The 17,029-nt window shown below is 33.3% G+C and overlaps 1 protein-coding gene across 2 annotated transcripts in view; it reads left to right on the top strand.

Annotated features, from left to right (window-relative positions):
• MAP3K7 (mitogen-activated protein kinase kinase kinase 7) overlaps positions 1 to 17,029 on the top strand; it is a 69,188-nt gene that overhangs the window by 37,852 nt on the left and 14,307 nt on the right. Inside the window, exons 10-13 of one of the 2 annotated variants that reach the window (XM_038554740.1) lie at positions 110 to 240; positions 882 to 1,011; positions 4,122 to 4,202; positions 12,331 to 12,395. In XM_038554740.1, the coding sequence (XP_038410668.1) occupies positions 110 to 240; positions 882 to 1,011; positions 4,122 to 4,202; positions 12,331 to 12,395 (407 nt within the window). The remainder of the gene's footprint in view (positions 1 to 109; positions 241 to 881; positions 1,012 to 4,121; positions 4,203 to 12,330; positions 12,396 to 17,029) is intronic. The other variant, XM_038554741.1, reaches the window with a different exon arrangement.

Here is a 17,029-nt window from a genome sequence, read left to right as displayed (position 1 = left end):
GTTTCGATTCATATCTTGTTAGTTTAGAAAAGAATTTAAATTACATATTATTGAACAAAGCATCTGTATAATTCCCAATTTGTAATCATAAATATTTCTGCTTTCCTAGGCTCATTCATGGACATCGCTTCTACAAATACCAGTAATAAAAGTGACACTAATATGGAGCAAGTTCCTGCCACAAATGATACTATTAAACGCTTAGAATCAAAATTGTTGAAAAACCAGGCAAAGCAACAGGTTTGTTTTGTTACTAAAAGTAAAATCATATGATGACTTTACTAGTAGTCATAACTTTATACTGACTGAAACTATTTGTCATCTTCCATTATACAAATGCTGAATCTTGTTCCTGAAGCAGATAACCATAGAGACATAAAATGAGATTCTCCTACCATTTATCACAATCAAATTGTTTTCCCTTCTGATGATTGCTGCCTTTGCCAATAGTGCAACTCCCTCCCTGTGATATTCCCTAGCTTTAATGGTTGATTAAAAATGTAAAGTGCTAAAAAAAAACCGGTTCTGCTACCCAGTTAAAGGAATTTGTCCTAAATCTATCATTTCATATTGTTCAGATTTATTATCTTTTTGTGTTGTTGGTTAAAAAGTATTTTAGGTAGTAATTTTATTTATCTTACCTGAGGCATTTAGGTTAACTAATAATTGTAGCCTCTAACTCCCAACTCCAGTGACTGCCCTTTCTTAAAAGCAGCCATCTGTAGCTTGCTCTCCCTTAACCCCTGCAATTTCTTCTCCCTTAAAACTTTCTTTCAGAACAGAACAGAATCCATAAGAATCTTAGGTGATATCTTCCTCCTCCTAGGCTGCCCAGGAGTTTTAAATTTAAAGAGCTTCAGTAATTCTTGTAATTTTAACAGAGTGAATCGGGACGTTTAAGCTTGGGAGCTTCCCGTGGAAGCAGCGTGGAGAGCTTGCCCCCAACCTCCGAGGGCAAGAGGATGAGTGCTGACATGTCTGAAATAGAAGCCAGAATTGCTGCAACCACAGGTAAAAAGGAAACAAAAACCTAAAGAGAAGTGGAAATAAAAGTTTTAATTGTTTCAGTAGTGGGAATGTCAGGTTTTTTGTGTCATAAATTTTTTTCAAGCAGGAAGTAGGCTTACACTATACTTTCTAAGTTTCTAGCCATAATTTGTATGTTTTTCTCCAATTCCAAATAAGGCAAGTATGACTTACAAAATTATTTGGATCATAAAATATATTTTTATTAAATATAAATCTTTCACCTCAAACATGAGGTCAAAATTTAAGTAGGAAATTGAAATCTTGCCAAAATTAGAATGTTTCAGCAGATTTTTAGTGATTATACTAGAAATTGTGCTGACTTCAAATAATAGCAAATATTTTGTTTTGAAATTAGCAGAAAAATGTACTCTAGATCCAAATATGATTTGGCCATACTGTGTGTTCTCTTCCTTCCAGTAGCAAGAATAGCCAAGTTGGTATAGATAATTCTTTTAATTGTTATCTAAAAGATCATGGTAATTTTATTCAATCCTGGAAAAGCTAGTATTTGAATTCCATTTTTTCACTTAAATGATTAATTACTGAAGGACTGGTTTTCACAAAAACAATTACAGTTGACCCTTGAACATCACAGGGGTTAGGGATATCAACCTGCCTTGCAGTTGAAAATCCACATGTGCCTGGGTGACTCAGTCAGTTGAGCATCTGACACGAAGTCTTCTTAAGATTCTCTCCCTCTCCATCTGTCCCTTCTCCACTCACTCTCTCTTGCTTTCTAAATGAATAAATAAAATCTAAAAAATAAATAAATCTTTTTAAAAAAGAAAATCCATATGTAACTTATGACTCCCCCAGAACTTAAGAATATTATAAGGAGAATAGGGGCACCTGGGTGGCTCAGTGAGTTGGGCGTCTGCCTTTGACTCAGGTCATGATCCCAGGGTTCTGGGATCGAGCCTGCTCAGCATGAAGTCTGCTTCTCCCTCTCTCTCTGTTGTTTCCACTTCTTGTAATCCCTCCCTTTCCCTCCCTCTCTCTGTCAAATAAAATCTTTTTAAAAATGTAAGGAAAATACATTAATAACACTATATTGTATTTTTTTTAACCATGTATAATTGGACCCTCGCAATTGAAACCCATGTTGTTCAATGGTCAGTTGTATATATTTTATTACCTGAGTGAATTACCAGTTTTTAGCTAGGTAATGCTGGTTTAATTTGTTTTCGTTCCAGTTCTTCCAGGGGTAGAGGAAAGCTAATTATAAAAGTAAATACATTTCTTTTGTGGAAAATGTGGAAATAAAAACAACCAAAAACCAGTTTTCCTTAACTGTCCCCCTAAGAGATAAACTCTTAACAATTTTGTGTCTTTACTTCTAGTCTTTTAACCGTATGTATGTATACATGTGTATTTTCATGCATATTAGTATGTATATTTCTTAACTTAGCTAACCAGGTTTCTTTGGAGTTTTTTTAGGTCTTTTTTTCTCATTTGTTTTTTTTTTTTCTTCTAAATAGAATGTTGTCATTTTTTGTGGAGCTCTTTTCAGAAAGAAGTTTCCCAGAAGACCATCATATTGTACTTGTCTTCATCTAATAATGAACACTGATTATATTAGCATTAGAATCAGCTAGCTACAACAGAATATTCAAAATAGCAGTGTCTTTAACACATAAGCTTTGTTTTTCATACATAGAGAAATTTGAAATTTGCTCTATGATCTTAGACAGCTGAGCTCCTCTGTCTCTGGGCCACAATTCTATTGTGTGGCTTCCATCTTCAAGGTTATTTTGTGCTCTAGAATAGCTATCATAATTTCAGTCATCACACCCACAATCCAGGCAGCAAGAGGGGAAAATTAGAAGGCCATAGCATACATGCCCAAGTTCTTTCAAGGATCTTTACCAGAAGTTTCCCCTATCTACTTCCATAGAGATGCCTTTGGCCATAGTAATAGATGGCTACATGGGGCTGCAAGGAAAAAACGGATCTGTGATCTTTTATGTAGGAACATTGCTGTCCTGGGTAAAGTCAGTGTGCTGTTGCTAAGAAAGAGGGGAAGAATAGAGATTGGCAGGGGACTAGCAATCTTTGCCACACAGATGGATCTTCATAAATGATCAAATTGAATGGAGCTTACCAGCCACTAACAAGCTCTCCTACTCTCTGAGTCACAAGTGTTCTTCTGTGGAGTGAGGGCATCTCAGTATAGCATTAGATGAATAGTGTATACAGTGACACATCTTCACACTTGGGAAACCTTTCACTTTAGGGATGTCATTCAAGTTAGATCTGCTAAATAATAATTACTGCTCTAAAGTGGTGTTATAATTTATATCTTTTCTGGTCAGGTACTGGTTTATAATTATTCTGTACAGAAGTGATACTTCAGTAGGTTAAAAACAACCACATATATTTAAATTATCCTACCCTCTAAATGTGGAACAGATGTTGAACATCCACTGAATTTTATACAGTTCAGATTTTTTTAATGAATTGTCTTACTTTGAAAGATTCATATTCTCCAGCTTTTAACACTGTTCACATTTAATGGGAATGTACTTTGACCTTTGGAAACTACAGCAAATATTCAGCTGAATAGAAGTGTATGTAAATATTTATTTACAAAAGCATATATGTTTTGTACTTTGATTCAATAATTACCATTTAATCACAAATTTCACTTTATAGCAACTTCAAGAAACATCTAATTTGAACATATATTCCTTTGTTTGTGTAATTAAAACAAATATGGTGGCTTATTTCTTTTTAACTCCTGTCTCCCTTCCCACTTTCATCCTAGCCCTCCATCGCTTATCAGTGATTCCACTTAGGTAGATTGTTTCCCATGTTTGAAATTTAGCTTCCTCACTACTGTGCAGCTTTGTCTCTGTCCTTTTTTTTTCCCCCTGCTAATTAAAACCAGTATGTGAAAATCTTTATTGATAGTTTGTTTTCTCCTAAATCATGCCTTTTCTTAGCATGAATGAAAAGTTAGATAGTTCTGCATGCCATTCTGCATGAAGTATTAACATAACTATTTGAAAATTATTCTGTTTTTGTAGTTAATCGTTTTCTGTGTTACTGTTTGTGGTTGTTTGCATGTATACTGTATATATATGTTTTTGCAGCCTATTCCAAGCCTAAACGGGGCCACCGTAAAACTGCTTCATTTGGCAACATTCTGGATGTCCCTGAGATCGTCATATCAGGTATCATAGACCACCTGAGTTGGTCTAATAGCTGTGGGACCGGAATAATGATCCCTGGTACTTATAAAATGCTTCTTGCTCCAATTGTTATAGGACATAAAAATAGATACCTTGCATGCAGTGATTAGGGAGACAGACTGAAAGGTAATACATTTATATATACTGAAGCAGACTTGACAGGATACCTTAAATCTCCAAAAATGAGGGTAGCATAGAAGGCAAAATAAACCTTTTCTCAGAAGGGGAGAATACCAGCCTAGAATTTTATCAGCTTCCTCCCTGCTTTTAAGTGAGGTGAGCTAAACCAAGACTTTATTTGCACCCAGCAGAAAAAGGAAACAACTGTTTAAAATATTTACTGTTCTTGGCTCCTTTCCTTCCTTAGTTTCTACTTTTGGGGTTCCTTTTAGACTTCCTATCTAAGCCTCTTTCTGTTGGTAGCAAGTGAAATTTGAAGTTAAGAAAAGAGAATTGCTAAATAACATTTTGCCTTAACCTAGAAAATAGAAACAAAGTAAAAGAGATTTGCTGTTTTGCATGGTATCTTGCCAAAGAATCATGGTCAGTTCTGATTCTTGTATGTTATCAAGAGAATCTTCTTGCAAACTACATGTTTTTATACCTAACTAGCACATGGTACTTCAATGTCTTAAATTGGTAAATTGCATTTATTTGTTATGGTGATAATTTCATAGATAAATCTCAATCACCGTTTTTGACAGACAACAAACGTGTGTCATCAAAATTAATCATTTATTACTCTGTCTGCTTTGGGTTTTCCTCTACCTCTTCCCCGTAAAGAAATACACAGTTTTCCCACACACATTTATGGGTATGTTTTGGGTAAATTCCTCAGGGCTATGCATTGCCCGTGATTGTGCTTTTAAAATAGTTTTGTTTCGTAGTTTAATACCTACAGGTCATTTTCTCCTCCAGTAAAGTGAAAACAGAATACAGACCATGTCTTCATTATATATTATTGATTGTATCAGCAGCTATCTGGCACTGGGCCTCATGCGCAGTATTTAATAAATATGTGCCTGTTAAATGAACCAACTATTATTGACCTCCCATGGCTAGGAACTAGGATACATATAAAATCTGTATAAACTATAAATATGCATAAAACATAATTCTTAGGTACTTTGTATAAAACCACTTTATATTAGATTAATTTTTATTTTTTCAAAGTGATTTATTTTATAACATCATCATTATTGCTGTTCAGGGAAAAGAGTTTAACCTATTTCTCACATAGCAATTTCGTTAATTGAGTCATGGCCTGCATGCATAATTAACAGAGTACTTGAGATTATTTCGCCTCCATACTGAAAGGTACTGTGTTTAGGGGCATATTATTTTGACTAAAGAAGTAGCAACATTTAGACATACATACTATGAAGCTGTGATTACTTTAAATGTTTGAATCAGGAGTATTTAGGCATATGGCAATATAGTCTTAATCCATGTCTTATGAGTAAGCACTAATAATATATACAAACTCATGTAGTGAACAGTGTAGCCAGTACTGTACAAAATAATGAGGGAGAGAAAAGAGAAAGAAGAGTTTTGATGGTTCTCAACCAGGATGAATATGCCCTCCAGGGGATATTTGGCAACATCTGGTAACATTTTTGGTTGTCACAAGTGGCAGGTGGCAAATAGTGGGAAGGACCCGGGGATGCTGCTAAACACCCTACAATGTATCAAACAGTGTTCCACAAGCCAAGAATTATCCAGCCTAATATGACACTTGGTCAACCTGCCAAGGCTGAGAAACCCTGCTTAAATGCTCTTGTGTGGCCTATAAAGTAGTTTAAGGTACATTATCTCAATTGACCTCTATAGCAGTCTTAATAACTAGGTTACCAGATAAAATTAACAGCTGTTTTATAAATGAGGAACTTAATCTAATGAATTTTGAGTGGTTTTCTCAGAGCCACATAGCCAGGATCCCAAACTAGATCTGATTCCAATCACATCCATTTTCTCCTCTTTTGTTTGAGGAGGAGAAGACAGAAAAATTGTCTTGCTCCTTTTTAGTGTCCACATTAAAGAGACCTTTTTGGCTAACAGACCCTCTTTTGACACTATGTCCTTATAGAGTCAGGAAACTATAATTCTGCTCTTAATTGCCAGAGCAACAATGCTGTTCACATAGAAATAGTATTCAATAACACATTTTATTAAATATTCTTGGTGACTTTTTTTCCCCCAGATATCTAAACAGTAACCTAATCAGTTTTTACTTTCTTTAATAAAAGATTAATACAAGCACTGGACTTATAACAATTGGACATAAGAGCGAGATATTAATGTATTCTTAGGTTGTATTTTTAAATTAAATATAAAAATATAACCCATGCTTTGGGAGTACTTCAGATGTCTTACATGGCCATTTTAAATTACAAAGAGGGATACTTAATTGCCAGAATTTCTTGGTACCTTGTGCAGTTTTTTTCCTGAAAGTCTGTTTCCCATAAGTTCTGTGGTATTAAATACCTCTTGATAATACCCAAACTGGTATTTATTAATATTGGATCCCAATTGTAAGCACTTTTTTAAAATATAACTATATTTTTTATCTTATCTGTTATGAATAAATATAAGCAAAGTAAATATAAGTGTAGAAGTTTCTTGCTCAGGATTTAAACTATTTGACCTACCATTTTCTAATCTATTCGTTTATTGAACATTACAAAATGATAAGCTGAAATGAACTTTGAGAAGAGGAAATAGCCTTTCTTTTTTTTTTTTTTTTTAATTTTTTTTTTTTTAATTTTTATTTATTTATGATAGTCACAGAGAGAGAGAGAGAGAGGCAGAGACACAGGCAGAGGGAGAAGCAGGCTCCATGCACCGGGAGCCTGATGTGGGATTCGATCCTGGGTCTCCAGGATCGCGCCCTGGGCCAAAGGCAGGCGCCAAACCGCTGCGCCACCCAGGGATCCCGAAATAGCCTTTCTTAAATGTCTTCTAAAACTTGGAAATTTTAAAAACATAATCATTTCTCCCGTTTAGCCGGTACATTTTAACTTGTATTACTTTTATTTGAAGAAAAGGTGAATGACTGGCATGTTATTAGATTGCTTTAAATTTACTAATTTTTTTTCCTCCCAAGATTTTAATAAGAATATGATTTTTTATTTATTGGGTTTTTCCACTTGATTTTTTTACTTTCCCACATTCATTTTTGTTACTCTCCAAGCTTCCAAGGTTCTATTCCCTCCCCCAATCTTTATTTCATATACTCAAATGAAATAGGGATTATGAATTGTGAAACTATATAATACGTTTTGATAATAACATTTACTGGTGTTAGAATACCTAAATTTTGCATTTCTTTCAAAGATGCAGATGCCAGAGATAAACAGGTAAAATGTCCAAAAAAAAATTAACAAAACAGGAGCAACAAACTTTTCCCATTTAAAGCATGGAGTAAGAGACTTGAGTAGTTAAGTCATGATTTTGTTCATGGCTTTAGTTTGAGTGGTTGAAAAAAGTCAGCAGTTCTGCTCCTGTGTCCTTGAGTGAATAGTTACAGCACGTAAGGAAATCAACTGCAGTAATAATGTATTTTGAAATCCACTGAAAAAAAGGTACTATTTAAGTACATACAAAAGATTTAATTGAAACATTTATCTTCTATACTTCTTCTAATATGAAATTCCTTATACAGAGTTTATACCAGATTGCTATCCTAAAATGATCTGTATTTCCAAATATTGCAAAAGTAAATTTTTCCAAATACTGATACTGTGTGACTACCGGAATTTTGAATATATCTTTAAAAAAGTAAACCATAAAGTTTTATAGGATATTTATATTTATACCCAGTGGTACTGAATTTCTTTGTTCAGACTAAATTATAATGCTTGAGTTGATTTAAAACACTTGAAAATTCTCATTTATTCTGTAGATAAGAATAGCTTTAATGTACTTCAATTTGAGATCCTTGAATAGTGGTGCTTCAGTATACCTTTTGCAAGGCTAAAATAACATGGCATAGCATTTTAGAATCATAGTATGCTTTGACCAAAGATGGTACTCCATCTTATATACTGTACTTAAGGATATAAGAAATAATGATGATTGAATATGCAAAATTTTTAAAAGTCATGTAAAATATTTTTGCCCAGGACCCTGAAGAACCTGAACTTAACTGATATTCTTGTTTGTAATACAGTTCTTAAAGCTGAAAGAAACTTCAGGTATCCTTATAATTTCAGCTGCATTTAGATATACTTACTGAGAAAAATTTAATGAATACTTACATTTAATTTCAGTCAGACACGTTTAGGTCTACATTAGTTGTTTTCAAGAGTATGATGAGTAGTTAAATAGAATAAGTAGAGTATGGGAGATCCCAGGCATATTTAACAAAAATAAATGGTAGCTCAATGTCTCATACTTACACCTTTTCCTGCTTCAGAAGTTTCAGCTATCTTAGGGAGTTGGCAGACGGATTGGACTGGTGGAGGACAGTGCACTGAGGGCTTTGTAGAATGCTGGATAGCTGGAGGCTGTAATACTATTCAGAGACACTTGGGCACTATTTTGCTTTCTCCCATCAGGACAAGAATATAACCTTTTATTTTTTTTTATTTTTTTTTTTTAAGAATATAACCTTTTAATACTATATTTGGTTCAAGAACCAGTACATACTAATGTTTTATAAACATTACTTCAAGTACATAAATTATTGGTTCATTTTTTCCCCCCCAAATAGTGCAGTGCTGATGTGAAGAGACAGTGAGATAAGAAGTAGACTTTACTAGATTTGGCAAGTTCCTACCTTGGACACATAGTGTCATTAGCAGCTATAAATCTTTGGATTAGGGACTCTGAGGCTCAAGGAGAGCTATGCTGAAATATATCTGCTTCTGTCATGTGTTGTAGCCACATCACCTTCAATAAAATTCTGTATTTGTGGCTAATTAAATAGGGAAGTTCATCTAACCAATATTAAAGAGAATGTTTAGTAGTCTCTTTATGTATTTTAGCCTATCAGGATCACTTTTTGTAATCAAAAAATTGAACTCTTACCTAATAAAAGCTAGTGTGTTAGAAAGCAAAACATCAATAATAATTACTTTCCTTTGATAGAAGGAAAAAAAAAACCCACCCTGAAGGGCCTTCTAAGGAATGACACAGAATTTATTGAAATAAATAAAAGAATATGAAATTTGTAGCAGCCTAAATGAGAACATATATTTCTAAATTGCATAGTTTACCATGAAGTGGTGATATAATACTACAGTGTATATAGTGCTATACAAAATTTTTTAAATCTTATGTATTTTACAGATGAAGAGAACAGTGTCCCACAATTTTAATATTCAAAACTTATGAATCTCAAAATTTCCAACATTTAGTGAAGAGATGTCTCCAGGAAAATGTAGCATTGAATTTTACATGAAAAGAGCCTTCAGGAAGTTTGGAAAATAGAAAATTAAGAGTAGTTAAGGTAAGGAAAACAATGAGCTTACTTAAACCAATTGGAAAAGACACAAGAGTGACTGGGAAGGTGGACTCTGTTCAAATCAGTTTAGGAAATAAGTTGTACTTAAAAGAGCAGCTTTTTGAAGAGATGAATTCTGTTTTTGTGATATTATAAAAAACAGTTAAATTGGCCTGTAACCCGCTATCTCAACCACCCTTTCTTTTAGGGGGGAAAGGGATTATGGGCGGGGGTGGGGGTGGCTGGGGAATTATGATGAGCTAGGGATATAGTATATTGGTGCTCTTACTTAGAAAAGTTGTTCTAAAAAAAATGTCACTTATTCCCTGTCATAAGTCCTAAAAGTTCCAGAATTTATTACAAAATGAAATACTCAGGATGCTTTTGCAGGTTTCGTATTCCTCCATCAGGCATCTGTAGACATATTGGCCTTTGATTCTACTTTTTTCATTTATACTACCATGTGTAATATAGGTATGCATATGATAAAGAACTACGAAAAAATGTAAAATGAGTGAGTTTCTAAATTAGTATTTAGTTGCAAAAAAAAGTTCAGAATCAAGCTAAATTTACTGAGAACATACTCTAATTTTCATTTGCAATAATAGTTTTATTTTTTTTTTACATTCACATTTCTAAATTATGACTTAAAATTTAATATTGGAGCAATAAGTATTTGTTGATTGCAGTCCTTTTTTGCTTTGTCTAAACTATTTGCCAGATGGTTTTCTGCCATGGTTATGCTAATTAAAATGCATTGCCTAATATTGCTTGCTTTGACTCATGTTGTAGCTTGAAGATTTCTCATTTTATGGCATTTGTTAACTGTGTCACTTCTTATTTACCCTACTTCCTTAAAAGTTTTTATTCCCCTTCCTTCTACTACCCCACTTAGATTTGAGTTTGCTTTTGTTGTTATTGCAGTGGTGATGTAATGATTTTTTAGACACATGTGCTGGGTGGTTCCCCAGATTCACAAATGTTGCTAATCTGAAAAGAGAATTCCAGACACTTTTACAAGCCTGTCTCATCTCAGCTAATTTTAGAATGATTGTGTTGAATGAAATGTGTCTAAAATTGCTTATTAGTCATGGTGGTGGCAATCTTTCTGTCCTCAGGAAGCAGGAATAGTTAAAATTTTTCACAAAAGTATCTTAGTGTGCCTGATTGAACAAATGTACTGTTATTTATGTTATTTTAATTTGTATCCAAAAGTTGGAACTTGGAATGAAATGAAATTTCAAGTAAATTTGAGCTAAAATTCTGCAGAGAATTCTAAAACATAGTTTAAAATGAAAAAAAGTGATGATATCTTATAAATTTGAGTGTGGCTATAAACTTGAGTTCTTATATTTACTACACATATTACTTCATTAAACTTCATTCTGTTGTAAGGTCCCTTTAGTTTACATGCAAAATAATCAGATTAAGATGTTAAATTATATTGCTGATTGTTTTTAAAATAAGATTCTTAGGATTATAGAAATATAAATTTTTTTAAAGATTTTTATTTATTTATTCATGAGAGACACAGAGAGAGAGGCAGAGACACCAACAGAGGGAGAAGCAGGCTCCATGTAGGGAGCCCAACGTGGGACTCGATTCCAGGTCTCCAGGATCATGCCCTGAGCTGAAGGCAGGCGCTAAACCGCTGAGCCACCTGGGCAGCCCTAGAAATATAAAATTTTAAGAACAAATTCTGTCTGCTAGTTGGGCCAAAATTTTTAGAGTGCATGTTGAGTGCTGCCTACTAGTTGAGAAATTATATAATAGAGCTTTCAGAGTTAAAAGAATTCTGAGTATTTTATCAGCTGTTTCTCACAATATTTTGGTGTTTCCTTTTAGACAGCTGATCTCTCATCTTAGAAGATACCATATAAAAAGCTCTATTCCCAAATAAAAGTACCAAGTGAAACTGTTGCTTAATTCATTCTATTATGTTTATGTTTGTAACATTTTTTCATAACGGCTTTTTAGGTTAAGTTATTATTAGCGTGGAAGTTCCTAAAGCAGGATTAACACAATAGCCATCTCAAAAAACGCTGTATATTTGAGAATGGAATGAGGGTCATTCATCTTCAGTAGAAAATTAAAAGTTATTCACCAAAAATGAACTACTAGATTCTTACAAAGATTAATGGGATTAAGTAAGTGTGCCTCAGTATAATAAATTTAAGCCTAAACATCCTTGTAGGCCCTGAAGAACAAGGTACTGTTGTTGGTTAAAGGCAGTCATGTCATACAACTTCCTGGCTAGCTGTCTTGCTGTAGAAACTGTAACGTAAGGCCCTTGAAATAGATGCCATCATCAGCCCCAGCCCACAAGCATTCATCTATTTAAATACATGACAGAAGATGGTGCAAGAGAGTTCAGTAGCTATTCATGTGGAGTAGGAGTGGTTAATTGTATTAGGACCTACTTTGCCGTAGACCAGCAACTTTTGAGTTAAAACTCTGCAGCTGTTTCTCTTCTTTTCCTTACAACATTCTCTTCTTTTTTTTTTTTTTTAACAATAAACTAACTTAATTATTTTTTCTACAAACATTTTGTGTAGATCCACGGAGCAACAAATTTCAACTTCCTACTGTAGCAGTAACAACCTTGTTATCTGTTTGAATAGGTCTCAGTATTCTACTTTTTTTTTTTTTTTTTTAATCCTTTAAAAGGCAACGGACAGCCAAGACGTAGATCCATCCAAGACTTGACTGTTACTGGGACAGAACCTGGTCAGGTAAGACCTAACATTTGAACCTTCTATCTTTGAAGAATAATAATGAGCAGAGATAAAGAGTTAACTATAATGTATACACTCTGCAGAATTAGTTTCCTGAGTTGACCTAAAATCGTAGTAGAGACGTTCATTGGCACTTGAATTTAAATACCTTGGAAAAAAAGTATATATGCCATTATTAGTTTAACATGAGGGATAATTTATCATGGTAGGTTAATTCAATAGTGCTCCATGTGCATTACATGGTTTCTATATATGATTTAATAAGGAAGTATCAGCCTTGTAATTTAACAGTTTCTTGTTATCCTTGTCCTCAAAAGTTAATCATTAGTGCAGTCTCTTTTATGAGGTGAAAAAAAATATTTTTACTAATTATTAATATTTACTAGTGAATATTTCCTCAAGAAAATGTCACTCTTGTGGCATCACATAAGACACTGACAGATCTAGATGACTCTAATATCTTTTAATTTGTTTTGTCTACTGGATTTATATTTTTGTGAAGTATGCTTAAGACATTCCTAAGCAGATGGATAAATTCCAGAAAGGCTTTCATCGCAGTTGCTAAGGTTTTCTTCCTCTTGTATTTCTGGACTTTCTTCTAAACTCCTCTTATCTCTTTATCACTTTCTTTCTAAATGATCCAAACACTGTTCTAATTTAAGCCGTTACTGACTAGCACAGAGTTTTAACCAACAAGTATATACAAATAGCATTTCGGTCATTATTTTTTCTGTTATTCAGATCAATATACTGGACATATATAATATGATATTTTTAAAATGAATGAGAACTAATTATGAAGTATTTTTATTTATTTTCACTTGTGTTGAAATGAATGTTAGTACAGCATACATCTGAAGTAATAAAAATATCACATTGTATCAGGTAAAATTATAGGATTATATATTATAAACAAAGTGATTTAATTTATGGTAAAATGCACAAGTACTTTTCATTCTAGAAAAGTGTTTTATTATTATTTAATTTTTATAAATATTTTAAATTTTAAAGAATCTTTGTAGTCATTAAAAATTTGAAAGCCCTTTATGGCCATCAACTTAACTAACAAAAGCACTTGAGATATTTATGGTAAATATCTTTATTCTTTATTCTTTATATCTGGAAATATTTCTATTTCTTACAATACCTATACATATACTCAAACATGCATATATACACAGACACATTATACATATATATTAAATTATTTTTATATGATATTAAGTAACCCTAAATCTGAAAGTATTATGGATGAATACAGGCATTTTATTTCATTTATTTAATGGGTTTTTTCATTATATTTACTTTTGTAAAACCCCAAAACTTTTGAATGAAATTTCGCACTTTCTCACCCTCAAATACTTCAAGTATTAATGAGGGCATTTAGTAACAGATAGTTTGGCATCTGGTATTTGCTTTGATTCCTTAGAGGCTTGATGAGCTCAGCCTTTTTAACTTTGTTTACTATTGCCATTGATATTCCAGTTATGAGAAACTCTAGCCAAGTATTCTCCCTTTGACTGAGAATGCAAAGCCTGTTCTAAGGCAGTTCAGGAGCATCTGCTAACGCAAGTGCTTTTCTCTGTACTCTATACTAAAAGCATCACTGTAATTGAGGACTGACCTCACCATACCAAAGCTTCCTTATTTCATCACAGGTTCTATATTAATTGAGATTTTGATTGCTACCCTTTCATACCTTCAGTAGGAAAACACTAGAACTGAGGCAGACTGTGGTTGTGTGACAATCATTGCATGAATTGTCATGGACTACTACAAAAGATTTGGAGTGAGGGGGAATTTGGTGTGGTAGTACAACCTGTTCTAAAACAGATGATATATAACCATTATGTAGCCAGTTTTTACATTGATCCATTCTTTCAAAATTAAGTATTATAAACTTAAAATGCTAGTTTGGGATGAGGCTGGCAAATAGTAATTCTAATGCACTGTGAAAACATTTTCTTCTGAAGTGTTAGGATAAATGACCATTAAATATTTTTAATTACTCATGAAAATAGCATTAATTATTTGAAAAAAAATCATGCACATTATGGATTTTTCAAAATTAAAAGTATAGTTCTTTTTTTTTTAAGATTTTATTTATTCATTCATGAGAGACACACAGAGAGAGAGAGAGAGAGGCAAAGACACAGGCAGAGGGAGAAGCAGGCTCCACACAGGGAGACCAATATGGGACTCGATCCTGGGTCTCCAGGATCACGCCCTGGGCTGAAGGCGGCGCTAAACCACTGAGCCACCCGGGCTGCCCAGTATGGTTCTTTAAAAAGTCTGGCTTAACAGTGATAAAACAGATGCATGGTGGTTTTTTGTTGGTTGGTTGGTTGGTTTTAGCCATGGGATTGATAAAGAACATGAAGAAAAATATTTGCCCACCTAGTACAATCATCAGAGGAAGAGAGAAGACTTATTAATAAAGTTTAATATTATATCTCATTAGAGGAGAGTGAACTGATTGGAGTTTATACTTTGGCTCTTGATTCAAGACTGACCTTAAAGTCCTTTAGACTTTACATCTGTAAATTAAAATTAGATATTTTTTTATACTGCCATTGCTAGAGTGGAATGGTGAAAGAAGCAAGCACCCCGCCAGTCAGGCCTTTAATACATGTTATTTAAGTTGTAACCCTGAAAATTTCATACTTTTATTTTCCTCATTTTGCAGATGAATAAACTGAAAATTAGAGAAACTTTCCAAAGTCTCTTCCCTTGTACTACCAGTAATTGCTATAACCAGGTTATGAATCCAGACCTGATTCCAAAACACACAAACTACACTCTGTCATTCTGTCTTGCATGTAGAATTGAATGTATTGCATGCTAAAGTAGTCCTACATCTCTCCAATTTCAAGTGTTTTGACTTCTGATAGTCTGCATTATCATTATTTAAATAGTTTTCAGTGATGACAAGTTTTAGCTTGTATTATATTATTGAGCAAGGCAAATTCACCTTGATAATAAATTCCTGCAGATGTCTACACAGAGTTATTTATTATATATCTGGATGAGCCTTTCTATGTTTCACTAAAATTACACATTTTTTGTGCATGTCTGCATGCCCTTTCTGGAGTTTTATCCAATATAGATCTGTTTTCTGGAAGTCTCTTGGTGAGGACACCAGTCAGTGAAAATCATGACCATAAATGATGCAATTATTATTGTTTAGAGAACGAGAATACTGTATTTTTATATGGACTTTAGAATATACTTTTATTAGATATGTGACACTAGATAAGTTCTTTAATTTCCCCGAGCTTCAGCAATCTTACGTACCAGTGGGGACCATAACACCCACCTCTTGGGGTTCTTACAGACACACTGTAGATGCTTAATTATGTATACCTGCTTCCCTATAATGTACCTGCCAAGGTTCTTACCACTTCCTTGCTCTCAGTATAGTATATTGCTATCCAGAAAACAAAAATACCACTGGGAAAGAAGTAAAATCCCATTGGCATTCAGTTCTTTTATATTGTAAAAGAAATTTGTGTTAGGGGTCATAGAAAGTATTTGCCTTAAAGGCCTTTTATCACATATCAGTTGTTACTTATTTAAGGAATATAATTTTTTATACTACCTCTTTTATCTGTCCTCAGTCTGTACCTCCTTCAGTGCAAATAATTTTCTATTAAAGCTCTAAATCAGAGGCTTATGTAGTAAGAATAATAAATTTCCAAGAATTTAGAAGGTAAGGAATAAGAATAATAAAGTTCCAAAATTTCCTTATAATGAACTATAGTGAAGCTAAAATTAGTTTGATCCTATACCTTCAGATTGTAATACAGATGTTTTCAATATTATCTGTCATGTATAGATTTAATTGAATTATCTGTGACTGTCCTAATGGAGGAAGTGCTCTTGTAAATCCACATCACCAACTTGATACCCATTTCTTTTTAATGCTATTATTCAGATGTTACTTCAGCAGAATTATCAAATCAACATTTAATCTCTGTGTTTTGTGCTTGTATAAATTTAGCAACTGAGGGCTTTAAATAGCTCTTAAATGTCAGTCTAAATAGTAGCACTGGCCATGAATTTTTGACTTATGAAAATATTTTCCCATTCAGGTGAGATATAAAAAGCAAAGCTTTATTTTTGTCTGTAAAATAACTCCCAATTCCTTTTTATAAATACAGAGATAAAGTTCTGTGCAAAGTCCAATTCTGCTTCATGTCTACTGGTTGTAATTTGCCCTCTGGTTTAAATTTGGCTTCGTATTCTTTTGCTGCCTTAAATTGCAGTGTGGCATTCTGTACTCTTGTAACCATTTTCATATCCAATCCTTGTGGTAAGTCAAGTTTCTCTGTCTCTCTTAAACTTTACAATTTGTATAAGAATAGAATAAAGTAATTGTAAATGTCTTGAAGAAAGGAACAACTCAAATGAGTTTTGATAGTTTGAGAGCATACATGACCATAAGAATTTGACCAATGATTTTTTTTTTTAAGTAGCTACTATAAAGTAAGACTTCTTAGTAGTTTGCAAATAGTAACATAAATTTAATCCATAAACTAGCTCAACTTTTTTAAATTCTCAAATGTTACCTGATCTTCTTATTTATACCTTATATTTTTCAGGTGTTAAAGAAATACAGTTATGGCTTGTTT

Source organism: Canis lupus, chromosome 12 (assembly GCF_011100685.1).
Source record: "Canis lupus familiaris isolate Mischka breed German Shepherd chromosome 12, alternate assembly UU_Cfam_GSD_1.0, whole genome shotgun sequence".
NCBI classification, from domain to species: Eukaryota; Metazoa; Chordata; class Mammalia; order Carnivora; family Canidae; genus Canis; species Canis lupus.
The sequence above is the reverse complement of the archived record's forward strand: the minus strand, read 5'-3'. Positions and strand labels throughout refer to the sequence as shown.